At 46.4% G+C, this 19,271-nt stretch overlaps 1 protein-coding gene across 5 annotated transcripts in view; it reads right to left on the bottom strand.

Moving 5' to 3' along the window:
- The window catches only part of BRCA2 (BRCA2 DNA repair associated), a 740,135-nt gene that overhangs the window by 646,754 nt on the left and 74,110 nt on the right, over positions 1-19,271 (bottom strand). For all 5 annotated transcript variants that reach the window (XM_085621674.1, XM_085621677.1, XM_085621676.1 and 2 more), the window contains exon 4: positions 9,803-10,054. In XM_085621674.1, the coding sequence (XP_085477800.1) occupies positions 9,803-10,054 (252 nt within the window). The remainder of the gene's footprint in view (positions 1-9,802; positions 10,055-19,271) is intronic.

Raw genomic sequence — 19,271 nt, 5'->3', positions numbered from 1 at the left:
GCTGTTTTCTGACTACTCTGACTGGGATCCTGCTAATAAGGACCCCAGTCTCTGTGCTTTCTCCTCTACATAAAGTACTTAGGTACATCCCAGATTGGACACTGGTGTACACTTATCAGTCCCTAGTATATGATACTAAGGTACCCAGGGCATAGGTACACCAGGGGTCCCCCATGGGCTGAAGCATGTAATATGCCATCATTGGGAGATCACTCAATTTGGAACTACAGGCCTGCCATTGCAGCCTGTGTTAGCTGGTGCGAGCACCACTTGCAAAAGATATAGGTTTCCCTATGTCTAAGGTCGCTGCACTTAAACCTATAAGACACCCCTACAGCAGGCCTTTTCAATCCTGAAGGCAGGGTGCTCGGTTCTAAGTGTGAGGGTGCCCCTGCATGAGCAGGACATCCCTTCAGCCTACGCAGTCCATTCTCCCGGGTTCTGATACAGCCATATAACATATAGAGGGGCCACCGCTTCATTACGCGGTGACCATCTCGAAATTGGCTGTAACGAATCCTATAATGTTTGGTATCAAACATGTTGGAATCATACCCCGACACCATAAACGGTGTGGGAGGTATGATTCAATGCACTGTAAAGCTCCTCCGGGAGGCACTCAGTGCTCACGGTCCCAATATTCTAGATCCGGACAGCCCAACATGGATGCTGCTGGCCCGAGACACAATTCTGCCATCGTGCTGCTGAGCCAAGCTTGAGCAGGGAAAGGCAGAACAATAGGTATCCTGTCACAGGGTGGTGTGACCACCTCTCAGACAGGGTTTAGTGTATTGGGGCCGGGAAGGAGCACTTGCTAGTGCCACTCAGTCTGCTTGAAGGGCACACTTCGTGCCTTCCTTGCACAGTCCAGTTCAAACCAACTCAGGGAGCCGTTGGCTTCCACTCTGGCGACAAACTGGACAAAGGACATGGGAGTATCCTCCCCACTGTCCAACGCCTCCCCTGGGAGGGAACACTGAATCATCTCAACCCTTTCCTTAGGGTACTTAAGGGCTTACCTGAGCGTGTATCCCTAGATTCGTCGTGGGACCAGATTAATTTCAGACACCACTTCTTCAACCGTCTGGGCACTCTGGACATCGCTCTGGGCATCAAGGCTGCAACCGGGAAGACTCCTGCTACTCCTGATCTCCTCGTCCTGCTCGTCTGCTGCAACGTCCGTGCCTGTGCATCATACAGTAACCTTCCAAGGTCTGTGGGCATCCAAGACACCTGATGGAATCTCCCTTGAAGTGAAGGAGTCACTTCCCTGCATATGCAGGCACCGCAACTAAGCTGACCAGTCTGCTGATCCTGGGCTTCCACGGACTCCGTAAGGCTCAGCAACACAGGTGGTGGTTCTTCACATCCCTCGAGGCCGGCCCTGTCCTCTCACCAAGTTTGAGGCCAGGATCCCTCATCGGATCGGCAGGAACCAAACCCCTGTGTGTCAAATTGACTTACAGTTGCAAAGGCTTGTTGGCTTCCTTTCAGCAAGATCTTCGGACTCCAAGTAGCCCCAACCTCAAGCATCTCCAGTAACCAAGATCTTCGTGCTCACCACATCACTTGCATCTTGGGCTTGCATCTTTGGTGAGCTGCTCGAGGTCCTATCGCGACTTCAGTGCCTCCGGCCTGTGGGTCCTCGTGAGGGTCATCTTTGAATGTTTTGGGCTCCCCTGATTATTCGGGGCCTGCCCCGACTCCCCTGCTTGGGGCGAGTCTCTTGGACCTTGCCGGTCCCGACATTGCACCTTCTTCAACTTCCACGTTGGTTGCAGTCGCCAAAGTTTGTTGGTGTTCCGGCCGGACCGACCCCTCAACTCTCGACATCCGACGTAGGACAGCTCGTGTACGGTTCCTGGTCTTCCACAGCATCGCCTGGTCCACACAGCTGAAGTTTCAAAGGTCACCATCAGCTCTCCTGCAACACTCGACATGGGTGGGCATCAGTCTTCCATGCCTCCTGGTAACTCCTGAGTGGCACAGACTCTGTCCCCTCTGCTTGCAGGTTCTTCACATCTGGAATCCACCTTTGGGTTCCACCTAACACTTTCACCTTCTCCAGGAGCAGCACCTTCCTGAAGTTCTCCATAGGGTTCGACAACGGTTTTCGACACCACTTCACACCTATGCACCCGGCTTCCTTGGTGTAAGTATCCTGGTTCCTAGGGCATCCACGGGAGGGGTGGCTCTCCAACCTTCTTTTTTGAAATTGCAACCGCGACTTGCCCATTGACTTACATTGAACCTGCGGTCATGTTACCACTCTGCACACGGCCTCCGTGGGGCTCCTGGTTACTTAGCTTGGGTGGTTCCTTGCGTCCCCAGCACTTCTACGTCTTCTGGGTATAGTTTTGACTCTAGTAGTGGTTTGCATACCACTATTTTAGTATATGGGTTGGTCTCCCCCTGGTGACCACTGTGTATTACGTGCTACTTACCTGTTTCTATTGAAAAAAATGTGTGCATTGTGTACATCTCCGGCTATGAGATATCTGTATGTGTTAGTGAGTGTTATATATAATAAATACATGTTTTTATAAATACATTGTGCGGTTCTTTTTGAGTTAATCTAGATCAATGAGATTATGTTCTGGTAAAACAAGCTGTTTTACACTCCTTCTGGACTAAGCCTGAAGGCTGCTCTCCACAGCTACCACTTAGAGAGCTTTCTAAGGTTGTCTAAGACCACTAAAACCACCATATGGGTTGTCTGGATTGGTGCAAGGTGCCCACTTACATAAGTGTACACCATATACCAAGGCAGCTTCTCACATGGGTAGAATAGAGACATTAGTCTGTCCTTGCAATGGGAATAAAACTTGACGATCTAGGGAAGAGAGATTCTGCTTTTTGATTAAACTCACTTTGAGAAAATGCATTTTGTAGAAAAAATAATTAGGTGAAAATCCTAAAATAATGGAGGGGGTAGCAGATGCCTGCATCAATGTCACAGAAAAGAGGATAGGACACCTTGGGTGCAAGTGGTGTCTTTTTTAACCTGCTACATCACTTTCAGAACTAAGCTATAGCGGCACTAATCAAAAGAAAGCCATTTTTCCAGAACTATTCCGACACCTGCGAATGGTTCAGTGGTGAGTAACCTGGAGGTGACAAGTACCAATTAAAAACAAGCATTTGCAATGCAATAGGTCTCGCATTTACGAGAGTTTGAGCTATTGGCATTGTGAATGACAATGCCTTTTATTTATGTGTTCTTTTTAAAACAGATTAATAAAAGGCATTGATATTAACAATGCCAATAGTTTAAACTCTCACAAATGCAAGACCTATTGCATTGCAAATGTGTTTAGCGCCCATGCTATAATTTTTTTTTTAAGTGTTAGGAAAGAGCGTGTCCTGCCTGCAAGAGCAGGCAGGACACAGCTACTTGAGAAAATAATTCTCGGAGGCTGTAATTAAAGACAACCGTGTAACAACACACGTAACCGGGTGTGTCGCCATGGGAGGTTACAAAATGAGACAAGGCGGTACTGGGGAGGGACTACTAAGCCTATTGACCAATGAACAGCCACAGTTTACAGTTGACAATGACACAAGCCAATGAAAAATATGGGTAGAGAGTGGGCGGAGCTTCAAGTCCATACCTAAATACAGCCATGGCTCAACCTAAAAAAAAATGCTGTTTCCTCGGAGTAGTTACACACAGAATGTGGAGATTTGTTTCTTTTAAGTTCCTTCAGTATGGGACGCTAGTGAAACCTTGTGTATCTGCCTTTACTTACCGAGCAGGATCGATGGAGTATCCTGAAACTGGCTTCAAAGAAAGGAGACACCTTTCAAGCAACCAAGAGGCTTGGGAATCCCTTGGACAAGAGAGGACATGATGCCAGCAGACTGTCCACTCTGATAGTATGGGGAAAGAGAAGCCATTCATTCATTTATGAATTGCTCATTTCATATGCAAGCAAAGAATCTTCCGGCTGAAGTGGTTTGCCCTTAGATGTGCTCGTCTTATCCGAAGCCTGAAGATGTAGGGGAAGAGATGGGTTTTCAGAAATATCATGTATGTGAAGTGATTTGAGTTGTGTGTGTAATGGAAGGGCTGCGCATAGCTTGGAAGGTCTCAGACCTTTGGCATTGAGGGTTGTATTTGGAGTAGGGAGGGAGCTGCGGCTCTGTGCTGAGAGGCTTATGTTATCTACTGCAGATTTCAGAGAAGCACATTCCATCTCAAACTGCAAGCTAGGAGAAGTGTGTCACAGGACATACTTTGCTTCACCGTGAAGTCATTTGTTTTTTAACTTTGGCTAGCAGACCCAGGCTTAGGCCTGGGGAGTCCTGCCCTAGGGTTGGCAAGTTCACTTTGCGGTGGTCCTATTATGGTACGAGTCATTCCAGCTCTTTTAGGTAATCTTCATCTTTTTTTGCCAACATCTGAGAAGTCCCGGATGTGGGTAATTTGCATATATAAAGTTTCTTGTACAGACTGAATCAATGCTTCAAGTTTGAGTCGTCATTTGTTTTCTTCCACTGGCGGAGTAAGCACCAATGCCGAATGAATAGTCGCAGACTGCCAAGTTTCATACCTAGTCCTTGGAGGTAAAGCAGCGTCAGCGCACGAGCAGGACGTTCTTTCTAATGCTCACGAGAGGCTCGTCTAGTGAACAAATGTCAAGTTAGGAATAAGTCACATAGACTACAAAAGAAAAATACGACACTTAAAAACAGAAAAGTATTCTTAAAAGTGACTTAAGATTATACAAATAAACAAGTCAACAAGAGCAACTTATGTCCATGCGAACAGGGCTATCAAGCATAACTCTGTGAATATCACAGATACTTCTGTGCAGGTTGAATCCAAAACACATCAATGATAACTCAATCATTATGCAACACAGATCAGCCGAACTGACTTTATTCCAAAGCAAACATAAATTCTGCCAATAGCTGTAGATAATGGGCAGTGTTAAGTGAAAGAATAGTAGTAACAGACCCCAGGTGTGTCATCAACCAAGACCAAGGAAATTATGGAAAAAGTGAAAAAAAATATTTACAAGAATCAACACAAACCAAAGGTGATTGGCTGATACAAATGTGAGACAGCAGTTTCAGGTAAAGACAGTCATGGATACAATTATTATATTATATTCTTTCACTTAGTACTGCCTATTCTCTACAGTTATTGTCAGAATTTGTGTGCGCTTTGGAATAAACTCTCTTCAGCTAAACCTTGTTACATAATGATTGAGTTATCATTGCTCCCTCTAAATGTTTGAAATGCTGCATTGATGTGTTTTGGATTCAGCCTGCACAGACCTCTGTGATATTCAGAAATGTATGTTTAAATGAGTTCCATTGGAATGTACTTCAAGGAGTAAGATTATGCTAGACACAGTTTTGTAGCATTTAATGAGCGAAATCTAAGAATTTTGTAAAAATAATGCCCGCATTAAGTATAAGGCTAAAACAAATGCTAGCCGACTCTAAAGTTAATCCTTTTTTTGCATCAATAAAAAGTTGTTTGTGAGTATAGTCTTCTTAGGTGCAAGAAATTCATAGTACGTGCATGATGGCTTTTATGTTTTAGAACATAAAGGCTGCAGGCAATCTTCCAAGATCCCTCAGATTCATAGATGGGTATGTAGACCAGTCGAAATCTTAAATATTTCATTTATACTGCATGGTGCAAACTGGAGCTGATGTAATCTTGAGGTGGCAGCAGAGAGGATTCTGATACCAGGTCCATATATTTATACTTATTTAGTGATCATTCTCCCTCTGGGTAGTAAGTATTGCATTTTTACGTGCCACTCAACTAAACTTAACCAGGGTCTCTAAGTCCAGTAAATGATGAGCTTCAATTAGCTTATTTAATGTTGGGATGTTCAGTTCCATATCCTTGTTTGAGGTTTTTTTAAGTTCCGTATAAATTAGAGATTTTAGAGTTGTTGAATTGGACCCCGCGCAGTCACAAATGTAGTCAAGTAGAGCTCTTTTGTGATCTGGAGATCTGAAATTCAACTCCAACCTGATAACAGATGTAAGAATTGTCGAGTACTCTGCGTGTCATTTTTTTCAAGATTATTTATGGTCTCGCCATTTAAAACAGGTGAGTCATAAATAGAGCGAATAACTTTACTCTCAATTCCTTTCAAGGTGATGCAATTGCTCTGCCACCAAATAATATAGACTTGGTGGTGGTGACTGATGGGAGCTTCCTGCTCAACAGGTGGTTACACCAAGATAACCCAGTGTCCACTGAGACTCTGAGAGAGTCATATTGATTGACTGTTTCAAGTATGGCTTCACTCAGTACCCAGGCCACATAACAGTGCAGATCATAAACAAAGGGCCAGCTGGGCTGACGACAGGAGCCTACCTTGCATATGGAGAGAGATGCCCAAAAGGCACATGGTGCTAATTCTTTGCTTGTGGTTCTTACTATAAATGAAATCTAAATTCTGTTAAGATGCCTTGCTTGAATGAATAAGTCTCACTGATTAACACATTATAACATCCGCCTACTATTTTTCTAGCTTAATCAGTGGCACGAGCTGAGGGGAAAAAGACTGGGGCAATTAATGACAAACAAAGATTTCACCCATAGAGGGCTTTGGAAGCTTAAGAGTGCAGAACTCAGAAGAAAGTGTGGGCACCCAAACACGGGTACTCCTCTTTTCGATGGAAGAGGGCAGGACAGGGGAAGCTGTAGTAGTCATGGAGAAGGATTCAGCGCCATTCTCCACTGTACTGCATATTCAGTCATAACTCACTTTTATTTGGTTCTGTGGTGCATTTGTTTTTCTTGTGTGTGTTAAACAATTTGGGAATTTCACAATGGAATGTTTCTTGCTTGCTGTTGCCCCTTCACTTGTGACCTCCATTACCTTCAGCTAGGTTTGCGACGGACACATTTCCCATACAGACCTACATCTTTCCTCTCTCTGCACATGTAGAGTTTTGTCAGCAGGATCCTGCCATGGGCGCTTTGTAACACCAGCACAAATTCAGATACAACCTCCTGTTTGCATCTGAATCGGGGTTTTCACAGGTATCGCAAGTTTTAACCTGCACAACTTTCATTGGGTAAAACTGGTGCAAATCATTGCAGCCAAATATCTCCCCTTTGGAGTTATGGAAATTGCAGAACTTTTAGAACCTGTGCTATTATTGTGGTAGGACTCATTCCAAGGACTGAAACGTGGAATAGCGGTAGTAGCGCACCCAGTAAATACCACCGCCAACGATATTGCATTTTTCAAAGGTGTGCTGTGATCACCCAGGATTGGGTGTTCACATGACCCTGAAACAGTGGTGACCAGCACCACGAGTCAAGATAACTCTCTAAAGTGGATGTCTTTGCAAACCTTACAATTCCACTGCCTTTGAATCCCACGACCGCAGAGCATGGAGTTTCTCGTTCACCACAATTTCACGGCACGAACTCCAATTACTGTCCACAATTACCCCGTGCTAATTGTGAATAAAACATGTCACGGCGCTCTAGCATTTGGAAGCGTGGTCTGGTATTCTCAGACGTGCTTGTGGCACTCTTGTTTTTATTCTAAGAAGCCCCCGCCCTCTCCTTTCTTTCTTTGAAGGTTCAAGCAGGGCTTTATGCGCGAAAAATATGCGCGGGTTGTGCTGTTTCGAAAGTTCATTGTGACTGTGAACATAACAGGGTCAACATGGAGAGGCAGAGGTGGGGTGTGGGGGCAGAGGTGGAACGGAGCCCTGCTGCTGACAGAAGCTTGGGAGGGAATCAAACAAACCTGCTGGTGGTGGCGATCCTCCCCTGACACCAGACAGAGGAGGTGCCGCAAAGAAAAGCCAAACCCTCACTTGGGAACCTAACAAACATTTCTAGCCTTTTTAGTGGCTACACAGTGCCATCAAACAAACGGGTATACCGAGCATTCTTTGTGTCAGAAAAGGGGAAAAAACATGGATTGGAGAGATGGAGTCCAAATGGCACTTTTTGCCCACCGGTTGGGTCCAAGGTTATTTATGCGTCACAAAAACATTGCGCTAAAGACAATAAACCAATAAATGGCAAAAGGGCTCTTATGCAGCTGACGTGCCACAGCGATGTGCCCTATTTACATTAGCAAGCTGCTGAAGAGGAGGAAAGAAGAAGAGAACACGTTTTGTACTCGAACGAAAGTGGTCGAGCTGTTCAACAACTCATCAGTTCATTGAGTACGAGCGGTGCCAGCCATGCGACACTGAAGCCAGCCTCAAACTATGAGACAGGGCCATTGTCATCACTGTAAGGGCTCCATTGTACGTTTGCCAGGCCGCAATAAAACAGGAGAGATGGGGTGTTGTTGAAAACACTACTTTAAGAATTACTAGCATTTTCAATGCAATAGGTCTCGCATTGACGCGAGTTTAAAATAGTGGCATTGTAAATGACAATGCCTTTTATCTATGTTTTAAAAACTAAAACAAAAATAAAAGGCATTGGTATTTGCAATGTCAATAGCTCAAACTCGCGTAAATGCGAGACCTATTGCATTGCAAATGCTTGTTTCCACATGTGAGCATGTGGGTCAAAAGAAGGACCACGTTTAATTTCATTTTTTACATTTTCTAAATACACCCAGGGTGACATGAGCAGGCGACTGGTCAAGCCTGACATCTGACTCGCAGGACGGAATCGAGCAGAACTAAGATGGCATTTACATTCCCAAGTTTCCACCCACAGCAGTAAGAGATTTTACCCCCTGTTGTCCGCGCCATTCAGATGCGCGAGAACGACGCGGGATCATTGTGATATGAGTGACTTCGAGAGAACATGAAGAGAATGAAGTTCCACAGAAATCCCGCAATCTGTGACAAATTACGCTCAAAGCAAATGGCCAGCCTATCAGCGAACCCAATAATTAAGAGGGAGGCACAATTTTGGGAAGTAAATGTAGCTTTGTATTTCAAACTATTTCCACGCCACTCTGCAAGATTAAAACTCGGATATAATACCGAGTGATATAACCTATGGAGTGGAAGTAATTAGAAATACTGCCCCGAGTAAACACTTACAAACTTTTATATCTGGACTTCAGCAATTGCACTCGACCAGTGTCAGATGATAACAAACAGGAGACTTTTGGCATTTAATCTCTATCAAGCAGCCACGGCCAGACAACAGCAATTTAAATAAACTAGGAAGCAAAACGAGGGTAAAGAGAATGTCTCCGTGAGACTTGTGCTCGGCTGGCGCCTCGGGCATGTTTACTACAGGAACACATGGGAATGCAAAGCCATTAATCAAGCAGGATGGCTCTGTCTCCCTTCAGGCCCAGGGAGGAGGGAGATGCGAGCAGAGCATCAAAGGGCCGGGTGAGAAGGGAGGGGGGAATGCAAGGGTCAAAGCGGCGAAAGTGAAAGTAATCAAGCAGACCATCAAAGGGCTGGGTGAGAAGGGAGGGGGGAATGCAATGAGCAGAGGAGCAGCTGTGCACGTGCATGTGATCGTGCACTCAAGGTTTAGGCCAGCCAAAAGACTGTGGGTAGCACTTTGAAAATCCCACATATAAAATGTCTCTTCGAGCCTTTGGCTCGCGAGACCTAATGAAGTTACATCTGTCCCATAACTAAACATTTCAGACTTTCATGCCTACTTAGACAAAAACTTAATGACCAAAAATGTTCTATGACATCAACAATATCAAACAGTAAGCATTTGTAAAACAACAATGTTAACAGATTACAATATATTCTACCGAGTCATAGCTCTACTCACGATATTAAATATTTTCGAGACACTACACAGAAATTGGTTAAATGTTTCCAGATCAACTGGTCATATATCCGTACCGATTTCATATGTACTTACGCACTAATGATGTGCACTGAGCCCGCTCTTTCACTGGTGAAGAAAAAGTTGGTGATCGCAATGCCTGCTCTTTAAAAATTATTGGTGTTGAAGCCAGTTGGCTGTATGCAGCCACTCTATGGTTGGGAGTTTTAAAGGTATTTTTATCAAACCAGTCATTTTTGTATACGAACTCTTCAGAGTTTTTGGGTTCAAATGCAGGAACTTCAGATGTAAGTTCTTCAAACCAGTTGAGACTTGTTGGTCCCACTTCTGAAAATAATGAACAGATAATGCAAGAATCAGATAAAAAATGCATTATGCAATGGCATGGCATGATATAATACAACACAACAAATTCTCACCAAGTAAATTCGCTATAGAGTTCATATATTAAACGTAAGGAGGGGAAGGAAAAAAAAAAATTAACAGCTGACCGGTTGCACTAGTTTGACCTTGGTGTTCTCAAAATTCATAAATACGTGCCGGTGGTGGTGGTAATGCCTCACATGGAGCTCACAGCATAATCTCTGCTACAATACCACATGAGGCATGCACAGTTTTCTTACTATCCCATCATGCGCTACTTTCACAGATTACATAATGTTAAAGTATGTGAGAATAAACTTTCTTTTGCCACTTCAAAATAATCCCCTCTGCATGCCTAGAAAACATGGTGGCATACTGAAATCAACCTCTGGTCTAACCATACATCAGGAATACACTTTATGCAATCGCAACATGCACCACTTTCCCAGATTAAATACCTTTACAGTTACAACTCTATATGAAAATCTCCTCCTCAGAAGATTTCATCTTCCTCAACGCTATTCTGCATAAGACTCAAAGTTGGCTCACTGATAACCACCTCATGCTCAACACCAAAAAAATTGAATTCCTCCTCATCTCCCCTCCCAACCACACACACAAGATAGACCTTTGGCTAAAGCATCTAACCACATTTGACTGCTCTGCCCTCATCATTGACTCCACTAAATCATTGGGTATCACCCTAGACAAACACTTGAATATGCAGGCACATATTGGTAAGGCCACCAAAGGACCTAATCATCAGCTGAGCATCCTAAGGAAACTTGAAACCCTTCCTTCCACAGGCCAACTTAAAAATGGCGATACAAGCCTTAGTGCTGCCAAGATTGGACTACGGAAGTACCACTCTATGCAGACTCCCCAAATACAAGTTGGCCCAGCAGAGGGCTTCTCTTAACGCTGTGGCCGGGCTCGTCTCTGGAACAAAAAGAAATAACCACATTTCTCTGACCTTAAACGAACTGAATTGGCTACCATACGAGGCAAGAATACAACTAAAGATCTCCTGCATGACAACATAAGGCCCTCCACCACAAAGCCCCCAGCTATATAGCACAAAAACTAATACCTTCCGGAGGGTGCAGAGACCCCCGAAGCGTGAGCTCACTACTATTGAAACCACAATCCTTCCACAAAAAGAGAACGTGTTGCAGAGCCTTCTCTGGTATTGTGCCAAAGATTTGGAACTCCTTACCTCCAGATGTACGCCGAATACCCTCCTCCTTCAAAAACAGAAGTGAAATTGCTTCTAATGAACAAATTCATTCCCTAAAACGCTAAACCTTATACCACTGTTAGCAACTTATGTTATCTGATATACTACTGTCTACATCTTATTTTTTCATATCGAATCTCGTTTACCGAATGTATGTATATTACTCCCCAACCATCTAACGTTTCCATACATTGTAATGTAAAGCGCTCCGATACCCTCTAGGGTCATGTTCGCGCTCTATAACACTTTATAAATATATATTTGTTTTAAATACCTAGGTCTCCACATAACTACCAACATAATGGAGAGCCTTGGACACAATATAAAGAGAGTGCTGACGGAATTCCATGAAGACGTGGAAAGGTGGAGAAGACTCGCCTGCTGCTGTTGGGCAGAGCGGCCATGTTCAAAATAGTCACCCTTCCTAAATTACTCTACATCCTTCAAAATACATACCACAAATTCCCCGCGGAAATCTTTAAAAACAATAGAGGGAGTGATGCGCACACTCCTGTGGAATGGGAGACACCCACACGCACTCCAGACCCTTCAATGTAGTAGTCAATTCAATGGAGGTATAGCACTCCCAGACATATGATCATACTATCGGGAAGCACATCTAGTGGTCATAAATAAATGGGAACATATAGCAGGTGACCACCCAACATATGCCCTTGAGAGACTCCAGTTTCAAACCCGAACACCCGATGATCCTAGGCGGTTAAAAAGTGGATGCAAGAGATTGGAAAGCCAATGGAGGAAGGAATACGCACTAGATGCGAAGTATGAGTATAAGGTTGCTTTAAAAAAATTGCGGATAATGATGGGAGTGGCCAGAAAAGAGTAATTTGTTAAACAGATTGAGGGTACGGCGCTCTCAAGTAAAGAGATTTTTAGGTCTCGCCTACGCAGCGCACATGCGCTGAATAGGAGGAGACCTTTAGAAATTGATTCCGTTTTTCAGGCAAAAACATGCACGAATTGCATTGCTCTGAATGGCAACGCGTGCACGTTTGGCGATTCCCTTGCGGGAGCGAGCTTTGAAATCATCTGTTTGTAATTAACAGATGTTTCCTGCTCGCTCCCGCAAGGGAAACAGGCGCAGGCCCCCTCCTCGCTCCCCTCCCCCTGCTGCCTCCTCATCTCCTCGTCAAACTTCTATTTTTTTACTTTCAGCGTGAGGCGCGCGCGCTTGTTTTCTTTTACCAATGCCGTTCAAATACCCAGGCATGTGAGTATTTAGCAGTGATTTATTGCTTCTTCAGTGTGCAGCACTGGATGTATTTTTTTTCCAGACTCTTGATCTCTCCTGTCAAAGTAAGGCTTTATTTTAAAGAAATGTGGCATGTACGAACCAGGTGAACCTTGTGCTTAATACCAAGAGATGCAGCAAGCGGGGACTCCTACCGACAGCCTAATACATTGTCTTTCACGTGACCGAATATTTTTGAGAAATTCCTTTCCACAGTAGATTTGTAACAAACAAAACTATTATTTGAACAAGACGTAATGTTTCCTGAAGTGCCACTCTGTTCTAACTTCCTGGAAGTTTCGAAGGCCTTAAGATCTTTTTTATCCTCTAACGCTGTAACGCAGAGCACTGACAGATGTAATAGTTCGAAGGAGGAGCGAACTTATCTTCACATCCGACCTGTAATGCGCGTCAAAATGTTCCTCGTGCACTTATTCAGCGTGTCATTCTTCAACGCGCTGACGTGTGTATGATAACAGGAAGGCAGGCGACCTGCAAAGCAGGACAAAGGTGAATTTCCGTCTCAAGGGGCAGTCGGTGGGTTTCCTAGAGTCTGTGTTTTGAAAACGTGTAGCAAAGACACAAAGGTTACATTCCTTTTACGACGAAAGTTCAAGTCAAATAAGCATTGGTATAGCCAATAGGTCTCGCCTTTGGGACCTTAGTCATGCAACAGTTGATGTTGTTGCACCAAGGATATTGTGCTGCATAACTAAATACTTATAAGGTCTCAAAAGCGAGACCTATTGGCTATGCCAATGCTTGTTTGGATTGTCAGCCTTCACCAACCCGCAAGCAGCAGAAAGGAAAATTCTGCCCTCCCTAGCTCAATGCACTAACCTATCCAACTTCTTCGAGAAGAAGATTCAGAATGTATACTCCTCTTTTACAGCGGAAGAGTCATTATTGGCTCCTCAGGCTCCAACGACCTGCAACTCTGAGGGCTCCTTTACAGAGTTTGCCCAGATAACCTTGCAAGAATCAGAGGCTGAAATACTGAGGCGTACGTCAGGCTCCCCGCTGACCCCTGCCCTCCAAAGATTTTCAGATCACTGGCTCACTGGATTAATCCTGTATTGAATTATATCTGGAATGTGTCACTGTCTACGGGCATCTTTCCTGATGTCTGGAAACAGGCTCTCCTATTACCTCTCTTGAAAAAACATAATGCCGACCCCATGGAGCTGGGGAATTACCAATCTATTTCTTTGCTACCAGCACTGGCAAAAATGTTGGAAAAATTAGCACAACACCAACTCACCAAGTATGTTGATTCTCATGACAACTAACCACAAGTGACGGAGGAGCGTACTCCACCGGCACCGAGGTGTAAGAGAGGTAATGTAAGGAGGTGGATACACCCTCCCATATCAACCATACCAAATGCGGGAAAGGAGGCAACTCCTTTTCGCTAATTAACCCTCACACACCCTATTGTTGTCATGCTTCATCATAGGGCTCACTCCTAAAGGTCAGGGTGGGCTCGACCGTGTTTCAGGAAGCGCTTAGAAGATGTAGGCCAGGGGGTCTAAAGATAAAAATCCTACTGCGTTCCCCAGGTATCCCTTTATTCGCGGGGACGTAGCGATATTAAAATAAATATATACAAGGGGTAGTTTGTAGGTAATGGTCCTATGACCCTAAAGACGTGCCAACATGTTTCAGCCCTTGTTTAGTGGCCTGTTCGGTCCTGGGCTTTCTTCAGGGCAAAACAAAGTTCCCTCCCTGGTATTAAATAAGGAATGTCCCTATATTTTTTATTTGACGGAACAGAAAGCTGTTCCCTCGTAAACAGTATATGGAGGGTATACTTATCTCTCCATCCAGAAATAACACAAACATTCCTCCTGTAAGGATAAGGTGAAAGGAAACGGAAAACAAACTATTGTTTGCATTTCATTACATCATATTTTTCATAACTATGCACACCCCATGTGCTCAGTGTGCTTTTATTCCTTTCACTCTGTGATCTGTGACCATGTGAATGAGCTGATCTTGGGTCTACTTAACCCCAAACTGCCACTGGCAGTATGCCTCCAGTGCTAGCATTCAACTTTCACTCGTAAACCGTGAGCACCTTATTCCAAGTTAAAACAGAAGCAAACTCCAATAGTCCAACTCCACTATATGATTGTTTTAGTGGAACTATGTATATATAGACCACAAATCACTCTACTTTTTAATGTACTGCCCATCATCATTTCTGCCAAAGGTATCTCGGGATATGCCCTTACCCTATTGTGGTGGAAAAAATGATTCTATGTCAGGACTGGAGGCGAGGATTATGCCTTCTTTCTTCACTTTAATACATAGCAGCGAAGTGATAACAGAAGACTACATTTCCCATGAACCAAAGGGAAAATATAGTAAACAAGAAACACATGGTAACAACCTTTCACAGGTCATGAACCCAATGTCCAATCAGGGCCCAGATAGCCCAACACAGTCCATCAACAGTGTCCTCTCCTCCACTTTCTTCACTGACACGCAGCAAGATAAGTACTCTTCAGTTTTTTCAGCTGTTTAGTGCTTTCCTTTATGATATTCGTTGTGCTATGGTGGGCGCTGCCTCGCGCTATTGTCATTACTTTGCTGCCATTGTTACCCTTTCTGGATGATTTGACTTTCATGCTCGCATTATCTGCTTTGTGTTTATTTGCGGGTTAGCTTCGCGCGCGCTGCACATTTGTTTCTTCTGGATCGCATACGCGCTGGAAACGCGTTTCAGTAATTTAATCTCCCATAGCGTGTAGGCTGCGCTTTGGGGAGTGAGCCACGGGCACGGTTCTTCCGTCCCTATGCGGCTCATTGCTGGCTTTGGCTCCGGTCCTCCCGCCACCAGAGGGCGCGGGAAGCTGTGCGGGCGCGGCGCGCCATTTGATCTCTCTTCAGGGAGTTTCAAACGTCGCGCCCGCGTCGCAGAGGAGCCCCTGGTCTGAGGGAGACGTCGAAAACAGTTATAGGGCGGCGGTGCATTATAGATCATATCGCTGCTTCTCTTGTGCCTCACGCTCTGTGCCTAAGCCCAGTTCTGATAAGAGCAGAGCCTGTATTTTCAGCTTGCAGCTGGTGAACGCCTTTTGAGGTCCGGTATTGCTTGTAGCGCATGTAAAGGGGACACTACCCAGACCAGTTTGCCCTGCTAAAGGGTGTGTTTTGATATTGCTTTTTGCCAGCATTTGTCCCTCGGGCTAGATCCCAGTTCTTTGCGGTTTCTCCGCACTACAAAAACGTTAGGCTGCCACCCAGCCCTGTTGAGGCCTCTGCTTGCAGGCCCAGTGGGAGACCACTTCTGTTTCACTTCACGACTTTGGTCGGTGTTGGTCATCATGGATTATTATGATGATTATCAGGAGGAGGAAGACCCCCTCGCTGACATGCCCTGGGGAGACGCCTTTTATGAGGCTGTGGATACCTCGATTTATAGGGCAGTGGACCAAGCCATTTCCCCGTTAGAGGATAGGCTCTCCCGCCAAATCCAACAGGCTTTTTCCCAACTTTCGCAGCAGACTGCTCCCACCCCCCCCTGGCCCCCGTCCCCCCACCCCCCCCCCAGGCTCCAGCCACTACATCTCAGGACCCTCTTGGCTCCCCACCACCTAAATGTTCCCGCGAGGCGGGTGTGGATGGTGATGCTTTTGACCGCCTTAGGCAGGCCTTCATTGCTAATCGCCCTGCAACCCCCTCCGGAGCTCCTACCGCTCCAGCACCGGTTTTCCCGGCCGATCAGGTTCCCCCTCCTACAGTCCCAGTCCTGCAGTCTCTCTCCAGTACTTCCCAAGACCTCCCAAGCACCTCGGATATGTTGGACCCCAATGATATCATTCACCCAAGGTCCTCTGAGTGAACACCAGCCGATAAGGTAGCTGCTTATGTGGCAGCCCATATCCGGCGTCCTCTTGAGAAGGAAGCTCGCAACTGCCTGCGGGCGGTGTGCCCCCGCCCCACCCTGGATGGTAAAGCAGCGCTCACACCTGAAATTGACCCTCGGATGGGCACCTTCTTCCAAAAATTTATCAGGGATCCCAAAAAGAGGATTGACAGATCCTGGATGGCCTGCCAGGATAAACTCCTGGACGCCCTTCACCCGATCACTAAGATATTGGATACGGCGGAGGAGGCAAAGGAATCTGCCTCTATTTCCCCCAAGACTTTGTCAGGTTGGGCACAGAGAGTTGTGATCTTCATGGGCAACGCTAATTGAGCCCTTTCTACAGAGCGCCGCCGGTCCCCTCTTATTAAAATTGATCCAAAGTTAGGGGACCTGGCGGATTCTGAGGCAGGCGCTATCGCCCAAGGTGGTATATTTGGCGAGCCCTTTGTGAAGGAGCTCGGTAAATTTGTCAATACCTTCACCTCACTAGACCGAGCTCAATCTACTATTAAAAAGGTGTTTCCCCGTGTTTTTCGCGGGGCCGGCGAGGAAGGGGCCACTCAGCCGGTCGTCAGCAACACCAGACCAACCAGAGAGGCCCCGGACAATCTCAAGACCAGTCCTGGTTCGGAATCTTTTACCCCACACGTGGACGGAGGGGAAAAGGGAGAGGATTCCGAGGAGGAGCTGCAGCCTCTAGCCCAGGTGAGAGTTCTCCCTTCTTCCCCACAAGACATAGGAGGGCAGTTGGCAGGGTGCTTCCAGTTTTGGTTAACCATCACACACACGATGCCTGGGTTCTGCAGACAGTGAGGGGTTTTCACATAGAGTCGAAGGGACCCCTGTGCAGAAGCCCCCTCCTCGCCCTATTCAGTTCTCCATGCAGGACGCCCTCCTGGTAGACAAAGAGGTGGCTTCTCTTCTCAGGAAGGGTGCTATCAGCCTTACTACCCGGCATCCCAGGGGGTTCGTGAGCAACATTTTTCTGGTCGACAAGACAGATGGCGGCAAGAGACCGGTGATAAACTTGAGCGACTTCAACCAATGGCTGGTTAATCGCAATTTCAAGATGGAGGGGATCCACCTCCTCCGAGACGTTCTCCGGTCCCTCGATTGGATGCCTATCTTGTGGTTCCGATCTTCCCGCCCCACCGGCGGTTTCTCCAATTAGTCTGGGGTCACCACCCTTACGAGTTCACATCTCTCCCGTTTGGTCTCTCGTCGGCACCTTGGTGTTTCGCCAAGGTTCTCAGACCGGTAGTGGAATACCTACGGTCCAGGGGTGTCAGGATGATTGTATATCTCGGCGATCTTCTCTTGATGGCGGCTTGCCCTCGGTGCTGGTCACAACATCTTCAGATGGCGGTATCGCTCCTTCAGGAACTTGGGTTTGTTATCAACGAGAAGAAATCTCTGTTGCAGCCTACTCAGAGCATTACATTCTTGGGGTTCGTCATAGACTCCACATCCTCCACACTCGGTCTTCCCGGCAGGAAAGTGACCAAGATCCATCACAAGTAGCGTCGTGTTCTCGCCAAACAACGGATTTCCCTTCGCAAGTTGGCTCGGTGGTAGGTCTTTTGTCCGCTTCCATTCAAGCCATCTTCCCAGGCCCCCTCCATTACAGAGCCCTGCAACGCCTCAAAGGCTTCTTCCTTTGCAAAGGGTATCCGTATTCGCACAAAGTCCTCTTGTCCATCAAGGCAAGATCCGAAATTCAGTGGTGGTTGGACCACATGGAGGCTTGGAACGGAAGGGCAATCATCAGTTCTGCCCCAGACATGGCTATAGAGTCGGATGCCAGCAGGCTCGGTTGGGGTGCCAGATGCGGGGACCTCTCTACAGGAGGGTTGTGGTCACCCGACGAACAGAAGTTACACAAACTGTTTGGCGCTTCTGGCAGGGTCCTTCACAGTACGTTGCTGGACGAGAGATTCAGTGCATCGTGTGTGCTCCTGAAAATGGACAACATCTCAGCGGTTCGTTACGTAAATCATCTGGGGGGCACCAGAGTGAAAGCCCCATCATATCTGGCGGCGAGTTTTTGGCAGTATTGCCTCGACAATCAGGTCTCCGTCACAGCGGTGTATCTCCCGGGACAGGACAATCTGGAAGCCGATTTCCAATCACGCCATTTCCGGGATTCCAGTATCTGGCGCTTGGACCAGTCAGTTTTCGCGCGGCTGAGCGACCACTGGGGTCCTTTCTCGGTGGACCTTTTTGCGTCCAGACTGGATCACCAGATTCAGCGTTTTTTCAGCTGGCGACCGGACCCACTGGCGGCAGCGACAGATGCTTTCCTCAAGAGTTGGAGTGTGGAACTGGGCTACACGTTCCCGCCCTTCGCAATGATCACGAGGGTAACTGCGTAAGTACGCAGGCAAGCAGCGGATCTGGTCGTGATCACCCCTCTGTGGAAGTCTCAAGTGTGGTTTCCAGTTCTGCTGGAACTTTCGTGGGATTTTCCAATCCTACTCCCCCAGTTTCCGACTCTTCTCATGGGTCCGGACGGGACTCCTCACCCTCTAGTGTTCACGAACTCGCTGAGGCTCATGGCGTGGCAGATTTCCGGGGTAGATGGGAAGCCCCTGGCCTTTCGCGAGAGGCTGAGTCCTTTATCTCTAGAGCATGGCCAGACAGTACTGTCAAGAGATACAAATCCGCGTGGAGCAGATGGGCCCGTTGGTGTTTGAGACGGGGTTTTGATCCCTTGGTCACGGATGTGGTCCACATAGTGATTTTTTTGGCCCAACAGGCCTCTGAGGGTTTGGCTTATCGGTCCATTAATACCTTCAGGTCGGCCGTGTCTTCTGGCCAC

Source organism: Triturus cristatus, chromosome 8, assembly GCF_964204655.1.
Source record: "Triturus cristatus chromosome 8, aTriCri1.1, whole genome shotgun sequence".
NCBI lineage: Eukaryota > Metazoa > Chordata > Amphibia > Caudata > Salamandridae > Triturus > Triturus cristatus.
The sequence above is the reverse complement of the archived record's forward strand: the minus strand, read 5'-3'. Positions and strand labels throughout refer to the sequence as shown.